Source organism: Panthera uncia, chromosome F2, assembly GCF_023721935.1.
Source record: "Panthera uncia isolate 11264 chromosome F2, Puncia_PCG_1.0, whole genome shotgun sequence".
NCBI lineage: Eukaryota > Metazoa > Chordata > Mammalia > Carnivora > Felidae > Panthera > Panthera uncia.
The window spans coordinates 65,042,753-65,068,422 of record NC_064812.1 but is presented as its reverse complement, the minus strand read 5'-3'; the positions used below and the strand labels follow the sequence as shown (position 1 = coordinate 65,068,422).

General features: G+C 35.6%; 1 protein-coding gene and 1 non-coding gene across 16 annotated transcripts in view; both read left to right on the top strand.

Moving 5' to 3' along the window:
• Window positions 1-25,670, top strand: part of CSPP1 (centrosome and spindle pole associated protein 1) — a 154,401-nt gene that overhangs the window by 24,755 nt on the left and 103,976 nt on the right. For 7 of the 15 annotated variants that reach the window (XR_007458598.1, XM_049633645.1, XM_049633646.1 and 4 more), the window contains 3 exons: window positions 19,834-19,937; window positions 20,657-20,680; window positions 25,000-25,080. Coding sequence is in view for 14 of the 15 variants with exons in the window: in XM_049633645.1 (XP_049489602.1) it covers window positions 19,834-19,937; window positions 20,657-20,680; window positions 25,000-25,080 (209 nt within the window). In the remaining variant the exon portion in view is untranslated. Of the gene's footprint in view, window positions 1-17,884; window positions 18,019-19,833; window positions 19,938-20,656; window positions 20,681-24,999; window positions 25,081-25,670 lie in introns of all 15 variants that reach the window. The other 8 variants (XM_049633654.1, XM_049633653.1, XM_049633652.1 and 5 more) reach the window with 3 other exon arrangements.
• Window positions 2,464-2,592, top strand: LOC125924985 (small nucleolar RNA SNORA31). The gene has a single exon (XR_007458649.1). It is a non-coding gene; the product is annotated as a small nucleolar RNA SNORA31 (small nucleolar RNA).

The following is a 25,670-nucleotide window of genomic DNA, read 5'->3' as shown; positions in this document are numbered from 1 at the left end:
TGGAAGGTGGTCAAAAGGTACTTATAATGGTCAAAAGGTACTTATAATGTATATAAGTACTAGGGAAATAATGTACAACATGATGATTTTAGCTAATATTGCTCTGTAATCTATAGGAAATATGTTGAAAGTAAGTCCTAAGAGTTCTCATCAAAAGGAATAAGCTTTTCTTTTTTTCTTGCCTTTTCATTTTATCTATACACGCAGATGGATGTTAGCAGAACCTATTTGGTAATTATTCCATAATATATATAAATCAAATAATCAAGCTATATGCCTTAAACTTACACAGTGATATATGTCAATTATTTCTCAATAAAACTGGAAAGAACACCAAATACGTAGTTTTTCACAGTGGGAAAATGGAAAATAATTTGGCAATGGAGAGTTTTCTCACATGGTCTCAGATAGGACTTATAACACAAACTGGTCTAAAAAAGGTCATATTTAGAAATTACATATTCAGTGAAATATATTTGACACCATACTTTGAATAAGTAATTAAGCATAGTAGTTATCAGTAATATACTGGCAATATTCGTTTTAGCCAGTGAAAATATACTGATAGCTCATAGTACAGCTATCATAAGCATTTTCTGATTTTTTGTAAATGCATTTGTGTTAGTGGTAATATTTATGGGTAATGCTTATCCACATGGCTCATTCTTGCATTCTCATTGTATATCTCTCACAAAAGTATTTGAGAGGCATTACAGTGGCTTCTAACACCAGCTACCCAGAGTTGGACCAAACTTCACAGATTAAGGGCACAGCCCTCCACAAGACTTCTCTTATTTTAGACATCAGCTGCTAGTATCGGGGTCCTCAAGCCATCCTCTATTCTGGCTATAAATACGGGGTTTCCATTACACTGTCAAATGTGATAAATCACTAAAATGACTTACAGAACTCAGGAAAGTGCTATACTTAATGATTACAGTTGTATTGTAGCGTAATGCTACAAATCAGAACCAGCCAAAGGGGGCAGTGTGTAGCATGTGGTCTGGGAGGGTCCAAATGTAGCTTTTACCAGTCTCAGGGATGTATCACCCCCCTGGCACATCACTACTGTTGTGCCACTCTCACCTGAGTTTCAGTGTACGGAGTTTTTATTGATACCGCATTGCCTATGTGGCTCAGACTCCATACTCCCAACTTTCCCCAGAGATCTGGCTGATGTCAGATGGCTTAGAGGTCTAACCCTCTTAATCACATCTTTCTGGTGTGGTCTTTCTGGTGTGACCAGCTTCCATCTATGTCATCTCTTCAGCTAAACTATAGAGGAGCTCACCGTGAGTTAGCATATTAGTATAAACTATTGGATATGGGTCGCAGAACCTACCATGAATAACAAAAACACTCCCATCACTTGGAATATTCCAAGGATTTAGAAGTTACCTCCCAGGAACCAGAAATAAAGGCTAGCAAAATTCTTTATTCTATGTAGCATGTACATGGCTTACTCTATATAAGCTGATAAAATTATGTCCTTTGTAAGGACTTTGTTAGAATAACTCAGGTTTAGTGAAATATGAGAGCTAGCTGAAAACGATCTATAAAAGCAAATTGTATTTTCTATCTTCCTACACCATTTCTAGGCATATTAATCATTTTATAATTAAAAGAAATTCAACTTTTACTAACTCATTATTTAATAACTATTACTGTTAAGAAATGCTTTCACTAACTTTTTAAAAAAATTTTTTAAATTTATTTTTGAGAGAGAGAGTGTGAGCAGGGGTGAGGCACAGAGAGAGAGAGAGGGAGACAGAATCTGAAGCAGGCTCAAGGCTCTCAGCTGCCAGCACACAGCCCAATGCAGGTCTCGAACTCACAAATTGTGAGATCGTGACCTGAGCTGAAGTCAGTTAACTTTTAAGTCATTAACTTTTTAAGTGTAGATCTATGTACTTCAGTTAAATTTCATCTTTCTCTTTTCTCTTTCTTAGAGAAGTTGAGTGTTTTACCTTAGGTTGAGCATTATTGCTTTGATTTTAACGCTTTATATCCTGGAAGACATTTTTAATAGTTGACATAATACAGCCAGTATTTTCAACATTGTTTTTTATATACATATTTTTGACCCAACATCCATAGATAGATACTACATTGCTTTTGAAATGTATTATCTGGTTCAAATGGTGAATATAAAAAGCATTGCTTTATTTTGAGTTTTATAAAAAGAATTTTATATTAAGTAAAATTTGCATATGGCAAAATGATTTTAAAGAGTACAAAACAATATAACATGGAAATTGTGACCCTCCCAACCCTGTTGTCCAGTCTCTCTTGATAAGCAGTATCTTGTATATAATTTCATGATTAGACTGTATACGTGTGTATATAGCCCTTTCTTCTTTTCCATGTGGTAGCTTAGATCCTGTTCTCTTTTTGAAAATACTACCTTTGTGATTTATAGTATGGGGACATAGCCATAACCTTTCGAGATTAAAAAGCAATGGAATGCATCTATTTGACAGACCTGGAGCAGTTACTGTCTGCTGCTAAGGTTTTTATTGCAGATGCAAGAAAAAGTTGTCCTTACCCTTCTGTCTAATTGTGGCAGCTGTGATTGAATGGGGGAATATAGGGGGAAACATGATAATACAGGGGGAAACATGGGGAGAGAATTTTGCAGCTCAGAAATAACTTGTAAATAGTGAAGACCCTGTTATACTCTAAAAAGGAAACTGAAATTTGAGTTAAAAGGGGCAGCCTAGACTTGGGCATAAAACTGAATTAAACAGGCTTTATCTCTGGGTGAAAAGAAAGTTCATTGTATACCAAACTGGTACGTGTGGTGCATATAGAAGGTGTTATATAGCACTTATTATGTTATATTAAAACTGTATGCCTGCTTGTTTACTGTCTAGATGCTGTACCTTTGGGCAAAAACTTATGTATCTGTTTATCTCCCCAAGACCAGCAAACTATCTGGCACATGGGTGATGCTTAGTATGTTACATGAAGATTTACTGAGTATGTGTCTTGGAAGAGAGGTTGGCTTTTAAATGTAGCAATGTTGAAACTTTATTAAAAAAAACAAAATTCATAGAGGGAAGAAATCAATTGCGAAATTTAATATTTTCTGGCACGTGGGTGGTTTAGTTTGTTAAGCATCCACCTTTGGCTTAGATCATGATCTCATGGTTCATGAGTTCGAGCCCTGTGTTGGGCTCTGTGCAGATGGCTCAGAGCCTGGAACCTGCTTCGGATTCTGTCTCTCCCTCTCTGTCTGCCCTCCCCTGCTCATATGCTGTTTCTTTCTGTCTCTCTAAGTAAGTAAACAACAACAAAAAAAGAAATTTAATATTTTCAATAAGTTATTTGATAAAATTTCACTAATTAAAAGAAACATGAAAAACAAATTCCTATCAAATCTCATTAATTTGATAAGAATAAGATGTTAGATTAAGTTTAGATAAATTTTACTTCAAATCCAGCAATTAAAAAAAAAGTCACTGTATTTGTCAGGGTTCTTCAGAGAACCAATAGGGTGTGTGTGTGTGTGTGTGTGTGTGTGTGTGTGTGTGTGTGTAAGTAAGTAAGTAAGTAAATGTATATTTAAGGAATTGGCTTGTGATTATATGGAGGCTGGAAAGTCTAATATCTGCAAGGTAAGCCGCAAAACTCGTGACCCAGGGAAGAGGTGATGTTGCAGTTCTAAGTCTGAAGTTGTCTGTTGGCAGAATTCCTTCTCACTTGAGGAAGGTCAGTCTTTGTTAAGGCCTTCCACTGATTGGATGAGGCCCAGTCACATTATGGAGGGCAGATTGCTTTAGTCAAAGTCTACTAATTTAAATGTTTATCTCACCTGAAAAACATTCTCACAGAAATATCCATAGTAATGTCTTTTTAAAAATGTTTATTTTGGCGTCGGGCTCTGGGCTTATGGCTCGGAGCCTGGAGCCTGTTTCCGATTCTGTGTCTCCCTCTCTCTCTGCCCCTCCCCCGTTCATGCTCTGTCTCTCTCTGTCCCAAAGATAAATAAAAAACGTTGAAAAAAAAATTAAAAAAAAAATGTTTATTTTGGGAGAGAGGAGTGGCAGAAAGAGAGGGAGAGAGAGAATCCCAAGCAGGCTCTGTTCTGTCAGTACACACAAAGCCTGTCTCAGGTCTGCATCTCACGAACCACGAGATCATCACCTGAATGGAAACCAAGAGTCACACACTTAACTGACTGAGCCGCCTAGGCACCCCTCCATAATGTTTGGCCAACTATCTGGGCAACATGGCCTAGCCAAGTGGACATATAAAATTAACCATCATAGTCACTACTGAAATCTTTTCTTTTCCTGACTTTGTTGACAAGTGGCATAGAAATAATGTTAAAAATTAAATGCAAGTAGAATTTCACGTAACTGTTAGCACTAATAAATCTTTAGTGTTTGTTGGCTTAACTAATATTGCAAGTGTATTGTTATGCCAACAAGTTGGACACCTTAGACAAAATTGATAGATTCCTAGAAAGTCCCAAATTACTGAAACTGATTCAAGAAGAAATGCAAAATCTAAATAGATCTCTAACATGTAAAGAAATTGAATTCTTCATTAAAAATCTTTCACAAAGGAAAGCCCAGGCATGGATGACTTCATTGATGAATTCTACCAAACATTTAAAGAGGAAATAATACCAGTACTTGATAAACTTAAAAGAGAAATGCACACTTCCCAACACATTTTGTGAGGCTAGTATTATCCTGATATCAAGGCCAGATAAAGTTTCCACAAGAAAATTACAAAGCAGTATGTGTTAGGAATATAGATGTAGAAATCCTAAACAAAATGTTAACAGATTGAAACTAGCAACATATAAAAATGATTATACACTCTGGCCAGGTGAGCTTTATCATAGTAGTGCAAGTTTTTAGTTTTAACATGTCTAAATTAATACACCAGATTAATAGAGTTAAGGGCAAAAAGCACATGATTATCTCAATAATCGCAGAAAAAGTATTTGACAAATCCAACACTGATTTATTATAAAAACTGTCAACAAACTAGGAATAAAAGATTTTGATTTCTGAAGGAGGACATCTATGAAAAACCTACCGCCAACATCCTACATAATGTTTATGACTGTCAGCTTTCCTTACAAGGAACAAGACAGGAATGTGTATTCTTATCATCTCATTCAACTTTGTACTGAAAGTTCTAGCCAGCGTGATGAAAAAATACAATAAATAAAAGGCATCAAGGTTAAGAAGAAAAACTGCCCTTGTTTGCAGATGACATAATTCTGTTTGGAGAAAATTCTAAGAATCTACAAAAAAGCTATTAGAATTAATAAATGAGCTTAGGAAGTTAACAGAATATGAGATCAATAAAAAAATATGTAAGCTGTTTTGGTTATATATTAGAACAATTTGGTTATATATTAGAACAATAAATCTTTATTGAACAGTTTCATTTGCAGTAGCAACAAATAGAATAAAATATAGTTGACCCTTGAACAGCAGGAGTTTGAACTGGGCGCGGTGGGGGCAGGGGTTCTATTTATACGTGGATTTTTTTCAGTAAATATGAGAAATGTTTTTGGAGATTTGTGACAATTTGAAAAATTTCACAGATGAACCTTTTAGCCTAGAAATATTGAAAAAAATTAAGAAAGGTGTATTGTGAATGTTAAAAATATGTGGATACTAGTCTATTTTATCATTCATTGTCTTAAAATGTATACAGATCTATTAAAAGTTAAAAGTTATCAAAATTATGCCCTGAACACAGACTGTATATGGTGTCATTTGTAGTCAAGAGAAATGTAGGGGCACCTGGGTGGCTCAGTTGGTTAAGTATCTGACTCTTGATTTTGGCTCAGGTCATGATCTCATAGTTCGTGATTTTGGAACCCTTTGTTGGGCTCTGTGTTGACAGCATAGTCTACTTTGGCTTTTTCTCTCTCCTGCGCAGAGTATGTGCACTCTTTCAAATACAAGAGAAAGAAACGTAAATAAATATCAAGATGCACTATTAAATCATAACTGTGTACAATTAACTGTAGTACATACTGTTGTACTGTAATAATTTTGTATCTACCTTCTATTGCTGTTGTGATGAGCTCAAGTGTTGGGAGTATCCACTTAAAAAACCATGTGATGCTGGGGTGCCTGGCTGGCTCATTTGGAAGAGCATGTAATTCTTTTTTTTTTTTTTTTTTTAATTTTTTTTTTTAACGTTTATTTATTTTTGAGACAGGGAGAGACAGAGCATGAACAGGGGAGGGTCAGAGAGAGGGAGACACAGAATATGAAGCAGGCTCCAGGCTCTGAGCTGTCAGCGCAGAGCCCGACGCGGGGCTAGAACTCACGGACCGCAAGATCATGACCTGAGCCGAAGTCGGCCGCCCAACCGACTGAACCACCCAGGCGCCCCAGAGCATGCAATTCTTGATACTGGGTTATGAGTTCTAGCCCCACACTGAGTGTAGAGATTACTTAAATAAATTAAAAAAAAAAAAAAAGCCATGTGATGCTGATCATCTCTTGAGAAGGCAGTTCATCTTCAATAAATGATGTATTGCGGTACAAAGCGATCTCTTTTGTGATTTTCTCATGTTTTTGTGTTTAGTGCAATGTTGTAAACTGAGTTACACCATGGGACCCAAACAAAATGCCTCTTGTGATGCTGGGAGTGCTCCCAAGAAGCAGAGAAAGTCATATTACAAGAAAAAATTGAATTGCTTGATATGTAGATTAGGGTCTGCAGCTATGGTTGCCTGCCATTTCAAGATAAAAGAATCTAATGTAAGAACCATTGTTAAAAGGAAAGAAAGAAAAGGAAAGGAAATTCATGAAGCTGTGCTAGGTCAGTGGGTATGAAAACCCTGCACTTTCTGTGAAATGCCTTTTCATCTTATATTGAAAATGGGCTTTTATGTGGATGCAGGATTGCTATAAGAAAGTCACACCTATAAACACTACTATGATTTGAGAAAAAGAAAAATACTACCATGATTTGTGACAACTTAAAAGTAAAAGGAAGGTGAAGAATCTAAAGGTGGAGAATTTAATGGCAAAAAGAGGTGGTTTGATAATTTTGGAAAGAGGTTTAACTTAAATAATCAAGATAACAGGAGAAGCAGCTTCTGCTGATGAAGAGGCAGCAGACAGGTTTCTAGGTAGCACTAAGAAAATCACTGAGGAGAAAGGATATTTGTCTGAACAGGTTTTAAGGCAGATGAAGATGTCCTATTCTAAAAAAAAAAAAAAAAAAGAAAGAAAAAGAAATAGTGCCATAAAGGACATTTGTTAGTAAGAAAAAAAAGCGAGCACCAGGATTTAAGGCAGGAGGGGCTAGGCTAACCATACTGTTTTGTGCAAATGCATTTGGGTTTATGATCAGGACTGCCTTTACATTTAAAGCTGCTAATCTTTGAGTCTTGAAGGGAAAAGATAAACACCAGCTACCAGTCTTTTGGTTGTATGGCAAGAAGGGCTAGACAATAAGAACTTTTTTTCTAGATTGATTCCATTGATGTTTGCTTTGTTCCTGGTATCACTATCTGTTGATGTTGAACAAGGCCCCTGGCTACCCAGAACCCCATGAGTTCAACACTGAAGGTGTAGAAGTGGCCTTCTTGCTCCCAAACACAACATCTTTAATTCAGCTTCTAAATCAGGGAGTTGTATGAACCTTTATAGCTCATTACATATGGTACTGCATGGAAAGGATTGTCAACACTGTGGAAGAGAACCCTGATAGGATTGAAGATGTCATTGTTGTTCTAGTAAAAGCCATCAAGCCCCCAACAATAAACTCCTGGTGGAGAAAACTATTCATCACAATACATAAGAATGGGAAAAGGCAGCCATATGTATAAGATTCACGTATGTTTATATGTATGTGTACATAAAATTTACATATCCGTGAGAAAAAGACTGAAAATCTAAAAAGACTGAAATCTGAAAATGGACAAAACACTTGGTTGGCTATTCTTAAAAGAGGGAAATCCAAATGCATTGAGAAGGTGCTCGGCATCATTAGTCATTAGGAAAATACAAATTGGAACTACAGTAAGACATCATTACACACAGGTATGATGTCTTATATTTAAAGAACTTACAGAACCAAGAGTGGGCAAGTGGCTGGTAGGAATGGATAATAATGCAACTTGGAAAAACTGGCAATCTCAACTAAACCCTGTGACCTTATCCAGTGACCCAACAATTCTGCTTCTAGGAATATAGCCAAGAGAAATACATGTGTCCACTGAAAGACGTGTACAAGAACGTCAATGGAATTTTGTTTATAATAGTGCTCTCCCCACCCTCCCAAACAGCATGAATAAACTCAAATGCCTGATAACAGTAGGATGGATTAAAAAAAGTTGTACTGTATTCATACAATGAGAGAAGACACAAAGTGAAAAGAATGAACCACTGCTGCATATAGCTGCGTGGCTAACTCTGATGGACATAACATTGAGTGAAAGAAGTAAAATGCAAAAGATGACAAGCTTTTTATTTGAGGTTCAAGAAACAGATCCAGTACATCCACACTGATAGAAGTCTGAATACTTGTGAACTCTGGGAGGGAGTGTTAATGGGGAAGGAGCATAAGTGTGCCTTCTGAGGTGTAAAGAAATAGTTTTAATGAGTGCATATGTTTGAACAAACTCCTTGAGCATTATACTTAAGGTTGTACTTTTTGCTGTACATACAGTATTCCTCAACTTTAAAAAATTGGGCTTCTGGGAGAAAGTTTTCTTTGCTTTCCATAGTAGGATGTGCTTAAAATTAGTAGGTATTTTGGGATTTGACAGAAAATTTAGATTTTCTGATACTTTATACATTTGCAAGAGAAACCAAAAACCGTAATTTAAATTAAGAAAGATCCTAATATTTGAAAGGTCAGTAAAAATATTAAAGTTCAGGGGCGTCTGGGTCACTCAGTTGGTTGAGCGTTTGACTCTTGATTTCAGCTCAGGTCATGGTCTCATGGCTCCTGGGATTGAGCCCTGTGGAACTTGACTGGGATTCTCTCTCTCCCTTTCTCTCTGCCCCTCCCTTGTCCAATCCCCCTCACCCTCCCAAAATAAATAAATAAACAAAAAATTAAATGTATTAAAAACATTAAAGTCCACTATTCTTTCTGCTGTTGTTGCAGTTGTTGCTACTACTACCAAATAACCTATACTGAGTGCTTACTGTGTGTCAGATGCTGTACTGCATTCTTACCTAATTTAATTTGGAGTTGGAGTAAATGACATGTTCTTCTTTTGGGACTTCCATACTATCATGCCTCCTGTCCTCCCTATAACTTGACATCTTTGAAATTTACAACATTATAGTCTCTTGCACTCACTTGCTTTTTTTTTTTTTTTTTGAGATGGATAAAAAGACTATTATTCTTCAGTGTTAGCCCATTGCAATCGTGAATTTAATTACTTTTATTAAAAAAATTTTTTTAATGTTTATTTTTGAGAGAGAGAAAGAGAGAGACAGAGCACAAGTAGGGGAGGAACAGAGAGAGAGGGAGACACAGAATCTGAAACAGGCCCCAGGCTCTGAGCTGTCAGCACAGAGCCCGATGCGGGGTTCAAACCCACAAACGGCGAGATCGTGACCTGAGCCGAAGCCGGACGCTCAACCGACTGAGCCACCCAGGCTCCCCTATTTTTATTTTTTTAAATTTACATCCAAGTTAGTTAGCATATAGTGCAACAATGATTTCAGGAGTAGATTCCTTAATGCCCCTTACTCATTTAGCACATCCCACAGCCTCTCCAGTAACCCTCTGTTTGTTCTCCATATTTAAGAGTCTTTTATGTTTTATCCCCCTCCCTGTTTTTATATTATTTTTGTTTCCCTTCCTTTATGTTCATCTGTTTTGTCTCTTAAAGTCCTCATATGAGTGAAGTCATATGATATTTGTCTTTCTCCAACTGACTAATTTCACTTAGCATAATACCCTCCAGTTCCATCCATGTAGTTGCAAATGGCAAGATTTCATTCTTTTTGATTGCCGCATAATACTCCATTGTATATATATACCACATCTTCTTTATCCATTCATCCATCGATGGACATTTGGGCTCTTTCCATCCTTTGGCTATTGTTGATAGTGCTGCTATAAACATGGGAGTGCATGTGCCCCTTCGAAACAGCATATCTGTATCCCTTGGATAAATACCTAGTAGTGCAATTGCTGGGTCATTGGGTAGTTCTATTTTTAATTTTTTGAGGAACCTCCATACTGTTTTCCAGAGTGGCCACACCAGTTTGTCTTCCCACCAGCAGTGCAAAAGAGATCCTCTTTCTCCACATCCTCACCGATATCTGTTGCCTGAGTTGTTAGCCATTCTGACAGGTGTGAGGTGGTATCTCATTGTGGTTTTGATTTGTATTTCCCTGATGATGAATGATGTTGAGCATTTTTTCATGTGTCGGTTGGCCATCTGGATGTCTTCTTTAGAGAAGTGTCTATTCATGTCTTTTGCTCATGTCTTCACTGGATTATTTATTTTTTGGGTGTTGAGTTTGATAAGTTCTCTATAGAGTTTGGATACTAATCCTTTGTCTGATATGTCATTTGCAAATACCTTCTCCCATTCTGTTGGTTATCTTTTGGTTTTGCTGATTGTTTCCTTCACTGTGCAGAAGCTTTTTATTTTGATGAGGTCTCAATAGTTCATTTTTGTGTTTGTTTCTCTTGCCTTGGGAGATATGTTGAATAAGCAGTTGCTGTGGCCAAGGTCAAAGAGGTTGGTGCCTGCTTTCTCCTTGAGGAATTTGATGGCCTCCTGTCTTACATTTAGGTCTTTCATCCATTTGAGTTTATTTTTGTGTGTGGTGTAAGAAAGTGGTCCAGGTTCATTTTGCTGCATGTCGCTGTCCAGTTTTCCCAGCACCATTTGCCCAAGAGACTGTCTTTATTCCATTGGATATTCTTTCCTGCTTTGTCAAAGATTAGTTGGCCATATGTTTATGGGTCCATTTCTGGGTTCTCTATTCTGTTCCATTGATCTGAGTGTCTGTTTTTATGCCAGTACGTACTGTCTTCATGATTACAGCTTTGTAATACAGCTTGACTTTAGTACCTCTTAAGTTTCTTGACTTCTTCATCTCATGATACTGTTTTCAGTTCCTCAGCTACCTACTCTAATTGTCATATCCTAGACTTATGTTGCCAGTAACTGAATTATAGTTGCAAATATTTTCTTTGATGACCACTTCCATTTTTTTTCCAGCTAATTTTATCTTGTACCCTGCCTCCAACAAATAGTCCAAGTAATTGACATTCCAAATAATGGACATTACTACGACCTACCGTTGATTGATTCTACTCCCTTACGGACCTACTCTTTCATTATTTCCTTCCTTATGCAGTCTAAATTCTGTGGTCCAGTATATTGACTCCCTTGCACCCCCTCATCTTTCTTGCCTTTCTTTCCCTTTGTCTTATAAAGTACTGACTACTGATACAAGGTGGGTCCTCAATCCTGTTGGTGGTTCTACTAAATTTCCCTAATATTTGCTGTCTGACTCTACAAGGCAGCTGTTTTATCTTTTTCCTCTCTGTATAAATTCTATTCTCCAGTCCCCAGCCCATGGTTTTACTTTGTATTTCACTGCAAAAATCGAAGCAATTAGAATTTACCCTTATCTCCTTCCATCTGTCAGCCAACCCACACCTGTACCATATATTCTGCCTTGTCTTCTATTACCAGAGGTTGTCATTGTGCCTTAGACCAACTGCTTTACTTATATAGCATCTTGTCTTCCCTTTTGACTGAAAATACTATCACTTCATCAATTTTCTTCCTCATCTGAATCACAGATATTTTTCCTGTTAGATCATTTATTTCAGAATCTATGCATTGCTATAGTATCTCCTATTTTATAAAATCCTTTATGTTTCTCCAGCTACTGTCAATTTCTAGGTTCTTTTTAGCAAAAGTTAGAGTTGTCTATATTTATTATCTCCAAGTCCTTTCACCTTGGTCTCTGTCAAACTTGTCCGATCAGGCTTGCTTTTGTGCTGCTCACCCACAAAGATCAAGGTAATAGCCCATTACATAGCAACATTTAATGAGTGGTTCTCGCATCTCATATTTTTCTTTCTTTCCTTTTTTTTTTTTCCCAAAGACTTTATTTTGTTTTTAAGTAATCTCCACACCCAACATGGGGCTTAAACTCACAACCCCGAGATCAAGAGTTGCCCGCTTCACCGACTGAACCAGCCAGGTGCCCCTCAAATCTTATATTTTTCAACTTAACTGCTTCACCTAACATCTTACCACTTCTAGAAGTATTTTCTTCACTTGGCTTCTAGAGTCTTCTGGTTTTCCTCTGCTTTTACTAGTTCCTCCTTGCATAGGAAAAAAGCAGGTCTGGGACTGACTATCCTTAGAAGGGCCTGGTTGCAAGGCTGATCTTTGGCTAGTATCTGGAACTTAGCTAGCAGACAATTCCCTATACTGACATAAAACTTACCTTAAATGATAAGGCTCATTGTGCCTAAATTTTATAAACCATGTGACTTATGCAGAGCACCTGCTTTCCTTTTGGGAAGTCTGGAATCTTGATATGTGCTAGACAAAGGGTGCCTGTCTGAACAGCTCCAAACAAACTATGGGCACTGAGTCTCTAATGAGCTTCACATATGTTGTCAGAATTTGTTGCTGGAAGAATTAAGCATGTTCTATGTGATTCCATTGGGGAAGAACCGTAATTATGAGTATAATGCATATACTTTCTAGTGAATCTTTCTAGTGAATCACCCAGAAGGTACCTCTGAGGACTCCCAACACACACCTTTTCATTTTTTCTGGTTCCTTTTCAATTCCCACACTAAACTTTGGGTACTTGAAGGATCCATCTTCCATGACCATAGTCCCTATGTGTTTTTTATCCAGGTAATAACTCTCAACCTTATGTCAAAATACTGTTGATCTGTATTTTAGGCTCTAAAATTTTCTTGATTTATTTTATTTTTCATGCTTAGAAGTAATTATTTTGGAAATCAAGTAAAGTGATTACAGATGAACAAAGTAAGATAAAGAGATTTTACTCTTGTTACTAGGATTTTTGTGTGATTTTTAAAAAATCATCTTATTTTATCTTACTTTTTTTTTAAAGTAGGCTTCACTGCCAACGTGGAGCTGGGTATGGGGTTTGAACTCAAGGCCATGAGATCAATACCTGCGCTGAGAGCAAGAGTTGGATGCTCAACCTACTGAGCCACCTAGGCATCCCTAAAAATTCTTTTTAAATACAATTATACTCATGGAAATTTGGAAAAGAATAAGGAAGAAATAAATTACATTGTTTAATTTAAAAAGTATCAGAAAAGAAGCAACTGCAGAATTATCAATTGCATAGAAGCTCTGAGGTTTAGACTAAGGTAAAAATACTACAGTTAATGTAAAGATTTTGGAACTCAGGCAACAGGAAATTGTTGATGGTTTTCTAGTTTTTTAAGTTACATTTTCAATTAACATTCTTTTCAGCATTTGTAGTCTTAGGTTTCTCTTATTACAGATTAAATGCCAGACATTCTACTGCCTTTTTGCAGTTTGTATAAGTCAAGTGAGTCCTTTGTAGTCATACCTTTATAGCTAAAGTTTGAGTACAGTGTCCTCCTCTATTAAAGCAGTTATGTCACTTGATAACTCACCTGTTCATGAAAAGTCCTTTTATTATTTCCTATAACTAGTCTTTTGATTATGTTTACATAATAACTTCTGATGGTGATATAATGAAAGAAAAAACTAAGTGTTCCTAGGTAATTTGTTTTATAAAGCATTTATTATGAGTGCTATGTTAGAAGTAAATTAACTTTAAAAAGATTGTGTACTTTATTTTGAATAGTTTATTTAGCCCATAGCCACTATAGAAACTAATACTTCTAATTGATGTAGTTCTGAAGCATAATGTTAACTGGCTTAGAGTCACTGATGTTGTACTTGGTGAAGTGACATCACTTCAAATGACCCTAAGGTGACTACTGCTTTACTTGCCACTAGAACCATCATAAGACAACTACTCTGAATAAGTAAGTCTGACCATGTTTCTTAGCTCATTAAGTCCATCGAGATGCCATAGTTAATGCATAGTTTAAAATGAACAGAATATTAAAATTGTTCCATACAGTTCTTAATTTTGTCTTACCTACCTCTAATGCCATGAAATGTTGGTACTGGATGATAAAAGAAGAATTAAAAAGTTAGTATTTTCTGTTGACTAAACCTTAAACTAATAACATTTAAACTAATTCAGAAGGCATTATGTATTATTCTTCCTTGTCTTTGTCTTTTAAGACAGTATTGAGTTAATAGTAAAAAGCAAATATTCTTGATAAATAAAATTGAAATCAGTATAAATAGTTATTTATAAATGAAAATCATATTTTAGTTTCTATTCTTCCACATATCCAGCAAGCAGGATTGGAAAACAGTGGTAAAATCTAAATATATGACTTCAGAAACTGTAAATTACTGTTCCCCGAGTAGGAAAGCCTCACATGGTGGGAGACATCATCCTTGTTTTCTTTTTCTCCTTGACACAACAGAGTAACCATTGTGACTAAGGATATGTAACTTTAGTTACTACTTATTATGCTTTCCATGCAGTCAGACTGCCTAAAAGCAGAAATGAAATATTAAGAATTGTGTTTTTTCCCATTCTCTCATTCATTCCTCTTATTCAGGCATTCATTCTTATGTACTCATTCATACATTCATTGAGTGAACGTTTCTTGGGTATAGCTTGTATGCCAGGCATTATAAAATTGAAGAAAGCATGGCCTTACATTCATTGACTTCATAGTTTTGTTCCATGTGTGATACTCTATTCTGAATGTGAGAATCAAAAATTTCTCTCTTTAGGCTTCAATTCTGTTATCTTTAAAAATAAAGTTAGATTCTTTTTGAAGAAAGAATGCTTTTCTAGGATGATTTAAAATTTTAAGCATATGGGATATTTTTGGGAGAGTGTTGAGAGCATCAGTGAGAGGATTCTAAGGAATCCTCTGCTTTACCCACTATTACCAGGATTATGGAAGCCAGAGGTATGTATCAAGAGAATTCCATGGTGTTCATGGTGGAAAGTGGAATTTAATTATTCCATAAAAATCAACAGACATTCATTTATATTTATACTGCATGGGTCTTTCCCCACTGAAATATTTGTGATGTAATAAAGCAGAGATATGATACTTTTATGGCAAGTCCCATCATTTAGGTGCATTGTGTGCAAATAAAGTACAAATATGGTGAAATTCATAGCAGTTTATAAACTGCAGTTTGTTATTTCATCTATATTTTCATTAAGGAAAATAATTTTATTCTGTTTAGAAATGATAATTTTTATACTATAGTATTACATATTTGATTTTTTTTATTTTAAATTAAAATTTTGTATTTTATCAGTTTTTTTATTCCTCCAAAATGGCAAAATGAAGGAATTTACCCCAAAAGAAAACGGGAAGAAATGACAGCCAAGGGCTAAATTATTACAGATATAAGCAAGATCCCTGAACTAGAATGTAGAAACACTATAATAAGAATATTAGCTGGTATTGAAAAATGCATAGAATCCCTTTCTGCAGAGATAAAAGATATAAAATTTAGTCAGGACAAAATTAAAAATTCTGTAACTGGGATGCAATCTTGAATGGATGCCTTAGCAGCAAGGATGGATGAAACAGAGAAGCAAATTAGTGATTTAGAAGATAAAATTATGGAGAATAATGAAACAGAAAAAAAGAGGGAAACAAAGGTAAAAGATCACATTACAAGACATAGAGAACTCTGTGACTTATTAAAAAGGAATACCATTCTAATCATAGGAGTCCCAGAAGATGAGAAGAGTGAGAAAGGAGCAGAAGGTTTCTGTGAACAAATTATAACAGAAAACTTGACTAATCTGGGGAGGACACAGACATCAAAATCCAAGCAGCACAGAGAACTCCCATTAGATTCAACAAAAACCAACTATCACCAAGGCATATCATGGTAAAATTCACAAAATACACAGTCAAGGAAAGAATTATGAAAGGAGCAAGGGAAAAAAGTCCTTACCCTATAAGGGAAGACAGATCAGGTTTGCAGCAGACCTATCCACAGAAACTTGGCAGGCCAGAAAGGATTAGCAGGATATATCCAACATGCTGAATCTGAAAAATATGCAACCGAGAATTTTTAATCCAGCAAGTCTTTCATTCAAAATAGGAGAGATAAAGAGTTTCTCAGACAAACAAAAACTAAAGGAGTTCGTGACGACTATACCAGCCCTGCAAGAAATTTTAAGGGGGACTCTTTGGAGAAAAAACGAAACAAAACATAAAAGACCAAAAGCAACAAAGACTAGAAAGGACCAGAGAACATCACCAGAAAGTCCATCTCTACAAGCACAACAATGGCACTAAATTCATGTCTTTCAGTACTCACTCTAAAGTTCAATGGACTAAATGCTCCAATCAAAAGACATAGGGTAACAGAATGGATAAGAAAACAAGACCCATGTATATGTTGCTTACAAGAGACCCATTTTAGACTTAAAGACACCTGCAGAGTGAAAGTATGGGAATGGAGAACCATCTATCATGATAATGGCCGCCAAAAGAAAGCTGGACTAGCCACACGTATATCAAACAATCTAGATTTTAAAATAAAGACTGTAGCAAGAGATGAAGAAGGGCATTATATGATAATTAAGGGGTCTATCCACCAAGAAGATCTAACAGTTGTATTTATGCCTCCAACATGGAGGCACCTGGAATATATAAATCAATTAATCACAAATATAAACTTATTGATAATAATACCATAATAGTAGGAGACTTCAACACCCCACTTACAGCAACAGATCATATAAGCAGAAAATCAACAAGGAAACAATGGCTTTGAATGACACACTGGACCAGATGGACTTAACAGATACATTGGGAATGTTTCATCCTAAAACAGCAGAATACACATTGTTCTCAAGTGCACATGGAACATTTCCAGAATAGATCACATAATAGATTACAGTTCCAGACTTCAAACTGTTACAAAGTTGTAATCATGAAGACAGTATGGTACTTGCATGAAAACAAACACTCAGATCAATGGAACAGAATAGAGAACCCAGAAATGGACCCACAAACATATGGCCAACTAATCTTTGACAAAGCAGGAAAGAACATCCAATGGAATAAAGACAGTCTCTTGGGCAAATGGTGCTGGGAAAACTGGACAGTGACATGCAGCAAAATGAACCTGGACCACTTTCTTACACCACACACAAAATTAAACTAAAAAATGGGTGAAAGTCATAAGTGTAAGACAGGAAGCCATCAAATTCCTCAAGGAGAAAGCAGGCACCAACCTCTTTGACCTTGGCTGCAGCAACTTCTTACATGTCTCCGGACGCAAGGGAAACAAGCAAAAATGAACTATTGAGACCTCATCAACATAACAAACTTCTGCAAAGCAAAGGAAACTATCAGCAAAGCTAAAAAGCAGCCAGTGGAATGGGAGAAGATATTTGCAAATGGCCTATCAGATAAAGTGATAGTATCCAAAATCTGTAAAAAACTTATCAAAAGTCAACACCCCAAAAACAAATAATCCAGTGAAGAAATGGACAAAAGACACGAATAGACACTTTCCAAACAAATCCAGATGGCTAACAAACACATGAAGAATTGCTCAACATCACTTATCATCAGGGAAATAAATACAAATTAAAACCACAATGAGATAGCATCTCACATCAGTCAGAATGACTAAAATTAACAACTCAGGCAACAACAGATGTTGGCAAGGATTGGAGAAAAAGGATCTCTTTTGCATTGTTGGTGGGAATGCAAGCTGGTGCAGCCACTGTGGAAAATAGTATGGAGGTTCTTAAAAAATTAAAAATAGAACTACCCTACGACCCTGTAATTGCATTACTAGGTGTTTATCCAGAGGATACAGGAGTGCTGATTCGATGGGACACATGCCCTCCAGTATTTGTAGCAGCGCTGTTGACAATAGCCAAAGTATGGAAAGAGCCCAAATGTCCATCGATGGACGAATGGACAAAGAAGGTGTGATATATGTATTTATAATGGAATAATACTCGGCAATTGAAAAGAATAACATCTTGGCATTTGCAACTAATGTGTATGGAACTAGAGTGTTTTATGCTAAGCGCAATAAGTCAGAGAAAGACAAATACTATACAATTTCATGAATATGTGGAATTTAAGATACAAAACAAATGAACATAAAGGAAGGGAAGCAAAAATAATATAAAAACAGAGAGTGAGACAAGCTATAAGAAACTCTTAAATACAGTGAACAAACAGGGTTGCTGGAGGCATATTTGTTGGGGGATGGGCTAAGTGGGTCATGGCCATTAAAGGAGGGCATTTGTTGGGATGAGCACTGGGTGTTATATGTAAGTGATGAATTACTAGGTTCTCTTCCTGGAATCATTATTTTTTTTTAATTTTTTAAAAATGTTTTTTATTTATTTTTAAGACAGAGACAGAACATGAGTGGGGATGGGGCAGAGAGAGAGGGAGACATAGAATCTGAAGTAGGATCCAGGCTCTGAGCTGTCAGCACAGAGCCGGACGTGGGGCTTGAACTCACGAACTGTGAGATCATGACCTGAGCTGAAGTTGGACGTTCAACCAGCTGAGCCACCCAGGCACCCCTTCCTGGAATCATTATTACACCATATGTTAACTACCTTGGATTTAAATTTTAAAAATGATAATTTTTTAAAACTGTAGTATTACATGGTAGGAGTAGAAGAAGGGAGAGGAGCTTCAAAAATCTAAACACTCAATATCTGTGCTTCTTGACATAGTATTTTACTGTTAAAATGTTTCCAAAGTAGTGTTATTTGATTTTAACTGCTTTATTGAGATATAATGTACATAGTATAAAATTTACCCATTTAAATTATACAACACTGATTTTTAGTGTATTTACAAGTTGTGCAGCCATCACTGTTGTTACCATCCCAAGATGTCATTTGGTTTTTGAACTCTATGTAATGAAACATAATTCTAAATTAAAGTTTTCCTTAAAATATTAACATCCTTTTACAGAATTTCTGTTGGAATGATGAAAAATTCTAGAAGTGGGCTCACCTTTTGTGTGTGTGGTGATTGTTGCACAACACTGTGAAAATACTTAATGCCACTGAATCATATGCTTAAAAATGGTTATAATGAAAATTTTGTAATATGTATATTTTGCCACAACAAAAATTAATATCCATTTATGTGAAGTCAGAATTGGTGGCTTAACATTAAAAGTTTTTGGACATTTCAGCCTGAGCCACACAGTTTTAATAATTTTTTCTCAAACATTTTATAATAAAGATATTCTTAGGTTAAAATCACATTATTAATTAATTAAAACAGAACTTAAAATTGTTGTATTTTTATAGAGATTTCAGTAGGGTTAAGTGAGGAAGTAAAGGTAATCAGCTTTTCTTTGCTTTAATTTTGTACTCTGTGAAAAGCCACATTCCAAACAATGCAGAACCATTTATCTAAAGGGGGTAAAGTAAACGTGCGCATGCACACACACACAGACAGACACAGTAATTTAAAAATATCTGTTTATAAATGCACAAAGTCTCTGGAAGGAGATGCGAGAAACAGTGATGTTGGTTATTTTGGGCAGGAGAACGAGGTGACAGGTTCATGGGTGGGAGGCATATTTTCCCTATGTGAATGTATGACCTACTGAAATATTTTAAATAAACAATTCATTATCCCGATCCTGGTCTCAGAATCAGCATGACTGTGTTCTTACCTACTGTGCTCTGGTGACAGCATATTGTATTGAAATTGACATTGGTTTGAAAATGAGCTATATTATTTAAGTTGTTCTCTTTCTAGGAATTGATTATGGATTAAGTTTACCACTTGGGGAAGATTATGAACGGAAGAAACATAAACTAAAAGAAGAATTGAGGCAAGATTACAGACGCTATCTTACTCAGGTAATAAATTCTATTAATTTATGCTTCAGATCTTATGCTTCAGAATTCTCCTAAATTATTTTCCTAAGGTTTTAGTCATATGTATTAATTTTTAGGTTTTCAGTGGTATCTAGCAGTAGGATATTATAGTGAAAGTTAAGTGACATGTATGACATTGGTAGAAAAAAAATGGTGCTGAGAACTAGTACCATTGACTCTTGACCTTTGGAACAGGGTAGTGGGTTTTAATTTTAAATCTGATGGTAAGTTCTTGTTGTTCATGTTTTCTGTAGAGTTATCATGGTTTAAAATAGCCCAATTATGATTCCGAACTCCTCTACTCCCTCCAAACATGTATTAAAATGACACATGGGGTTCTAGTTGCTAATTATTTTCCTGTCAGCTAAGCTTATAAAAACTTCATTTAATATATTTATTTAACCTCCCAAGTCTTTGCTTTATGATTTAATATATTTACTTAGCAGAACCCTTGTTTTAAGTATATTTGGTTAAATTATGTAATTTCTAAGCTAAAGATTTCTTGTAGTTTTCAAATGCAATTTATTTTTGAAGTTACCAAATTATTTTAAACAATCATGATGTTTCTAGTCATCTCAAGATATTCTATAGTTTTTTCATACTTTGTAATGTTTGTTCCAAATGTTTAAGTGGTTTCCTATTTATTCTGATGTGCACATGGAGAGAAAGAACTTTGAATACTTTGTTTCCCTTGACTTTAGGGTATTACACAAGCGAAAAGAAAGGTAGGGTTGCTTGCAAAACGTTTTCCTTTCATTTTTCTTTTCTTCTCTTTTCTTTTATTTTTTTAGATCTAGTAGCTTGCAGTTATTTTCATTTTATGATGTTGCTCTCAAACTATTAAGAAAAATAACTTCATTTGTGATTTTGACTCTTTGAATGGTAACATTTTGTATCCTTTTACCAATGTCAGTCTATACATTATAATTTTCCATTAATACAATCAGGCACTATTCCTTTTGATTCCTGCTTTGCATTTATTTTTATTGCTTTCTTATACATCTTTTAGAAATATTCTATGGCCCATTTGTTTTCAGCATGCCAATTTTTTTCTTCTAATTTTGCTAATCACATTAAAATTAATAATACTCAGGATATTCTAAGATGTTTTTAAAGTGTGTTTTCAGGATTTGGATTACTCAATATTTTTGCACCCAAACGCATGGACTGCATTTGTAAATTTATACTGGAAAACAAAAACACTATAGTTTTACAGAACTTTAAAAAAAGTATCTCACGCATCCATCATCATTCACCCAACAGTTTTTAAGCACTTACGAAGACGAATTTGTCTTCAAGGGGTCTTAAGAGTCTGGTTGTAGAGATGACATCATACAGGTCAGAAACTGATACCTAATAAGGATATAATGATTAGGAGAGACTCCAAGGTGTTATTTTGTAAGACACGATAGGTAGAATTTGGATACACTAGAGGGTAAATCAAGGAGAGGACGTTTTCCAGATGGAGAATATAGAATAAAGAAGGACTTGGAAGGGAGGCTTTAGCTTTGTATGAATGAGGCATATTGGGTTTACCAGCCTGGGTTGGTTAGACTAGATTATTTTTGAGAGTAGTAAAAAATAATGATGTAGACAGATAGGAAAGCATCAGATTAGGTTTTTTTAAAGGAATTTTATTTGTGTAGGTATGTATGTATGTATGTATGTATTTTTTAAGTAGGCTCTATGCCCAACATGCAGCTTGAACTCACGATCCTGAGATCAAGAGTTGCATGCTCTACTGACTAAGCCAGCCAGGTACCTCAGATTAGGTTATTAATTTCATATGTGTGAAACACTATACCTCCTTAAGCAGCCTGTGAAGAGCTCAATAACTGTTTTAGGACTGTTAGTTCTGCATATTAGAGATTCTTAGTGTTTATTTTAAATTATTGCTACAGATTTTTAACACTTCTTTTCCCGCTAATTTTCAATCTGTTCATGCTACTTTCCACAATGATCCTGTTTCTTACCAATTTAAATACTTCATTGTCTCCTCACTGAGCTTCTGGATAAAAATGCATATTCCTTAGCATGGCATTTGAAATCTTTTGTATTCCAGCCTGCCTCCCTCGCCTCGTACTCAGTTTTGTCCCCTCTCCCAGCACTCCTTTGTTAGGTGAGGTTTTCCTCTGGTATCTACCATTTTCACTTATCTACTTCATAGATAGAAGGTTTTAAAAAAGAATGATGGTAGGAGGCATAGGAAGAAATTGCCTTTATGAAGGAGAGAAAGAATCAAGAAAGAAAAAGAATCAAGGAGTACAAATCTTTAAATTCAAATGGATATGAAGGAGTTTTAGTGTTGGAGTATCAAGAATGTGGCTATGATAGAGGAGCAGTAGTTTCTTAATATGCAAGAGACACATTTTGGTTGACATATGAGAAGGTGGACATGGAAAGGAAGGCAAGGGAAAAAGAAAATAACAGGATTTGGGTAGGTGGCTGCAGTGGCTTCCTTGACCGCTAGAATATGTATTTTCCAAGTCTACTCTTTTTAGATATTTTTTTGTGGCTTCCAGACTTGGATTGTGTGGATAGTTAAATTACAAAAAATCAGATCTTTAAATTTTGCCAAGAAGAGCCATTAAAACAATTAATTACCATCTCTTTCCCAATTTTTAGAACAAAAGACACTTGGTCATCTAACATTGCAGGGAGAATATATTCTCAGGAGAATAAATTTTTTTTTTTTTTTTAATTTTAACGTTTATTTATTTTTGAGACAGAGAGAGACAGAGCATGAACGGGGGAGGGGCAGAGAGAGGGAGACACAGAATCTGAAACAGGCTTCAGGCTCTGAGCTGTCAGCACAGAGCCGGACGCGGGGCTCGAACTCACGAACCGCGAGATCATGACCTGAGCTGAAGTCGGCCGCTTAACCGACTGAGCCACCCAGGCGCCCCAGGAGAATAAATTTTAAATTGAATTAATAAATGTGTATTTCCAGCCCAGACTTCTCTCCTGAACCTCACACTTACTCTATTTGGCTACCTATCTTAGAAATCTAATGGGTATCTTATGTTGAACATGTCCAAAAGAGAACTCTAGATTTCTATTCTTCCCTCTCCCATCCTTTAGAAGCCTGGAATGTTTGTAGCCTGTTCTTTTAATTTTTTTGTCACAGTACTTATCATCTACTAACATACCATACTCTTCCTTATGTTTATTATTTCAATTTCCTTTGCTTGAGTGTAAGCTTTAGGAAGGCAGGGATCTTTGTTTTCCTCACTGATGCAACTCAGATGTTTCAAACAGTTTGGGACATAGGCTCTCAATATTGAATGAATGAGCGAATGACTAAAATTTAGACTTTTGAATAACTCACTATATTGTCCTTATTATGTTTTTCATTTTATTGAAAATTTCAAACATTATCCTGGGCCTTTATAGGGAGTTGCCCAGTGAAGGAGTGAGGGTGCTGTATCTCTGTCTTCCAAGGGTTGGAACTCTGAATGTGTTTTTTGCACATGTATAACTACAAAATGGCTAGGTTTATAGTGTACTTTTTATATAAGGGTTAAACTGATTTAGGGATTTAGTCAGGTATCCTATTGTTTTCCTTGACAAGTAAGTTTAGAGTTCTATACAACCAACTTTCATATTAGCTTTTGTAGCACAACTTATTTGTAAATTATTTGTAAATTCAGATTCAGTGAAACCTTTTTAATCGCTTAGTTTTATTAATCACTGTTCCCAAATGTTTTAGATATAACTATATTATAGCAGTTGGTACATTAAATTGTAGTTAATTGTTTACATATTTGTTTCCCCAGCAACACTGTAAATTTCTTACATATAGGGAATATATTCTCATCTTTGTCTCCCTACCACCAAAAAAAATAACTTTTGTTTTAGGTAGTCAATAATTAATGAATAAGTAAAAGGCATGGAGCTACATAGGTTAGCAAATATTGATTGATTTAATCCTCATAAGCTAGTGATTTAGATCGCTGTTTTACACACAAAAGAACTGAGGCAGAGAAGTTAAATAACTTCTAGATTGTGACTACAAAGTAGCAGTACCAGAAAGTTGGAGATCATATATATATTTTTCTAATCCTTGTGATTGCTTTATAGCCTTCAAAGAGATTTTACATTCTTTTTTAATGTTTATTTTTGAGAGAGACAGTGCGAGAGTGAGAGAGGAGCAGAAAGAGAGAGAGGGAGACACAGAATCCAAAGGAGGCTCCAGGCTCTGAGCTGTCAGCACAGAGCCCAACATGGGGCTTGAATGCACGGACCTCAAGATCATGACCTGAGCCACAGTTGGACGCTTAACTGACTGAGCCACCCAGGCACCCCAAGATTTTACATTTTTAATCCTCTTTGATCATTATGCCAGCTTTGGTAGATAGGCAAAGCGGTTACTATTCTCATTTTATGGTAGAAGCCTAGATTAGGAAGATTAGGTAACTTGCTCAGTGTGACAGAACTAAGTGTTGGGGCTAGTCCTGGAGCCTATGTCTTTTGACTCCTAACCTGATGGTCTTTTTGCTACACTGCATTGTCTAAATGTTTAATGATCAAGGATGGAGGTACACATAAGGAAACAGTGTTCGTAGTTTATATCTTCTGGCATTTGAGTGGATATCCACTCATAAATTATTACAGGAAAATTAGTAAACAAACATGATTGCAGTGTGCACACGGATCTTGGTGAGCAAGTTTAAATTGGCCTTAAGAACAAAAGGACAGTAGGGCACTGAGGATGAAGAATATGTGTTTAGATGAGGAATATAAATTGAAAAAGAGTTTCCTTTTTTCCCATGCTTTTGAATCATCTGGAATATACATATATGTATGTAGCAAGTGAAAATTAAGACCTGATTCTCTTCTTCAGGGAGTTGTTGATTGGAAGAAAATTCTGTTTCCTAATTACTTTTGTTATGAACTCTGTAGAATTGTACTTTGTGTCTTCATCTCCATTTCATTCTTTTGCTCTGCATAAGTAATCACTTAGAAAATAGAACGTAAGACACATTTATGGAACATTTTATAAAGGCAATTAGATAATATATTTTTTTAATGTGTATGTATACAGAAAAATTTTCTGTCCACGAGTGAAACAGATCCATCTACTCTGGGAGTTTCTCTTCCTATTGGTGAGAGGTTATCTGCTAAGGTAGGTGAATAGGAGTAGTTATTGTGAGTAATAGTTTTATGAGGCATCAAGATAATTAAAGAACATACTCCTGACTTAAATGCAAGCAGAAGATTATATCATTTCCCATACTTGAATATATGCCTTTTAAAAAAGTCTGCGGAGTCTCTGTGCTGTTTTTTAAAAAACTTTTGAACGTAACATTTATAACAATGTAAGAAGATACCTTTAATCTGTGAATTAATTGAGTATATAGAATATATATTTTTCAGCATTGGTTTTGAGCTTTAAATTCATTTCATGTGTCACAGTTATCAGTGAGATGAGTAGATGAGAGTATACTGAGCTTTTATGTAGGGTGAGGTCTGGGGCTATTTGAATGTATTACTATCACTGTACAAATAATATGTCCATACTCTTTAGAGATGGACTAATAAAGCACTGCAAAGCTAGGTGAGCGCTCACAACATAGTACATAAGACAAATGGGCAGTAGTAAGCTTCAAAAGATGACCTAGTTAAATCTTCATCTCTTTTTTAGATTGTGCTGTTTCTTTTTTTTTTTTTTTTATTTTTTATTTTTTATTTTTTATTTTTTTATTTTTTTATATA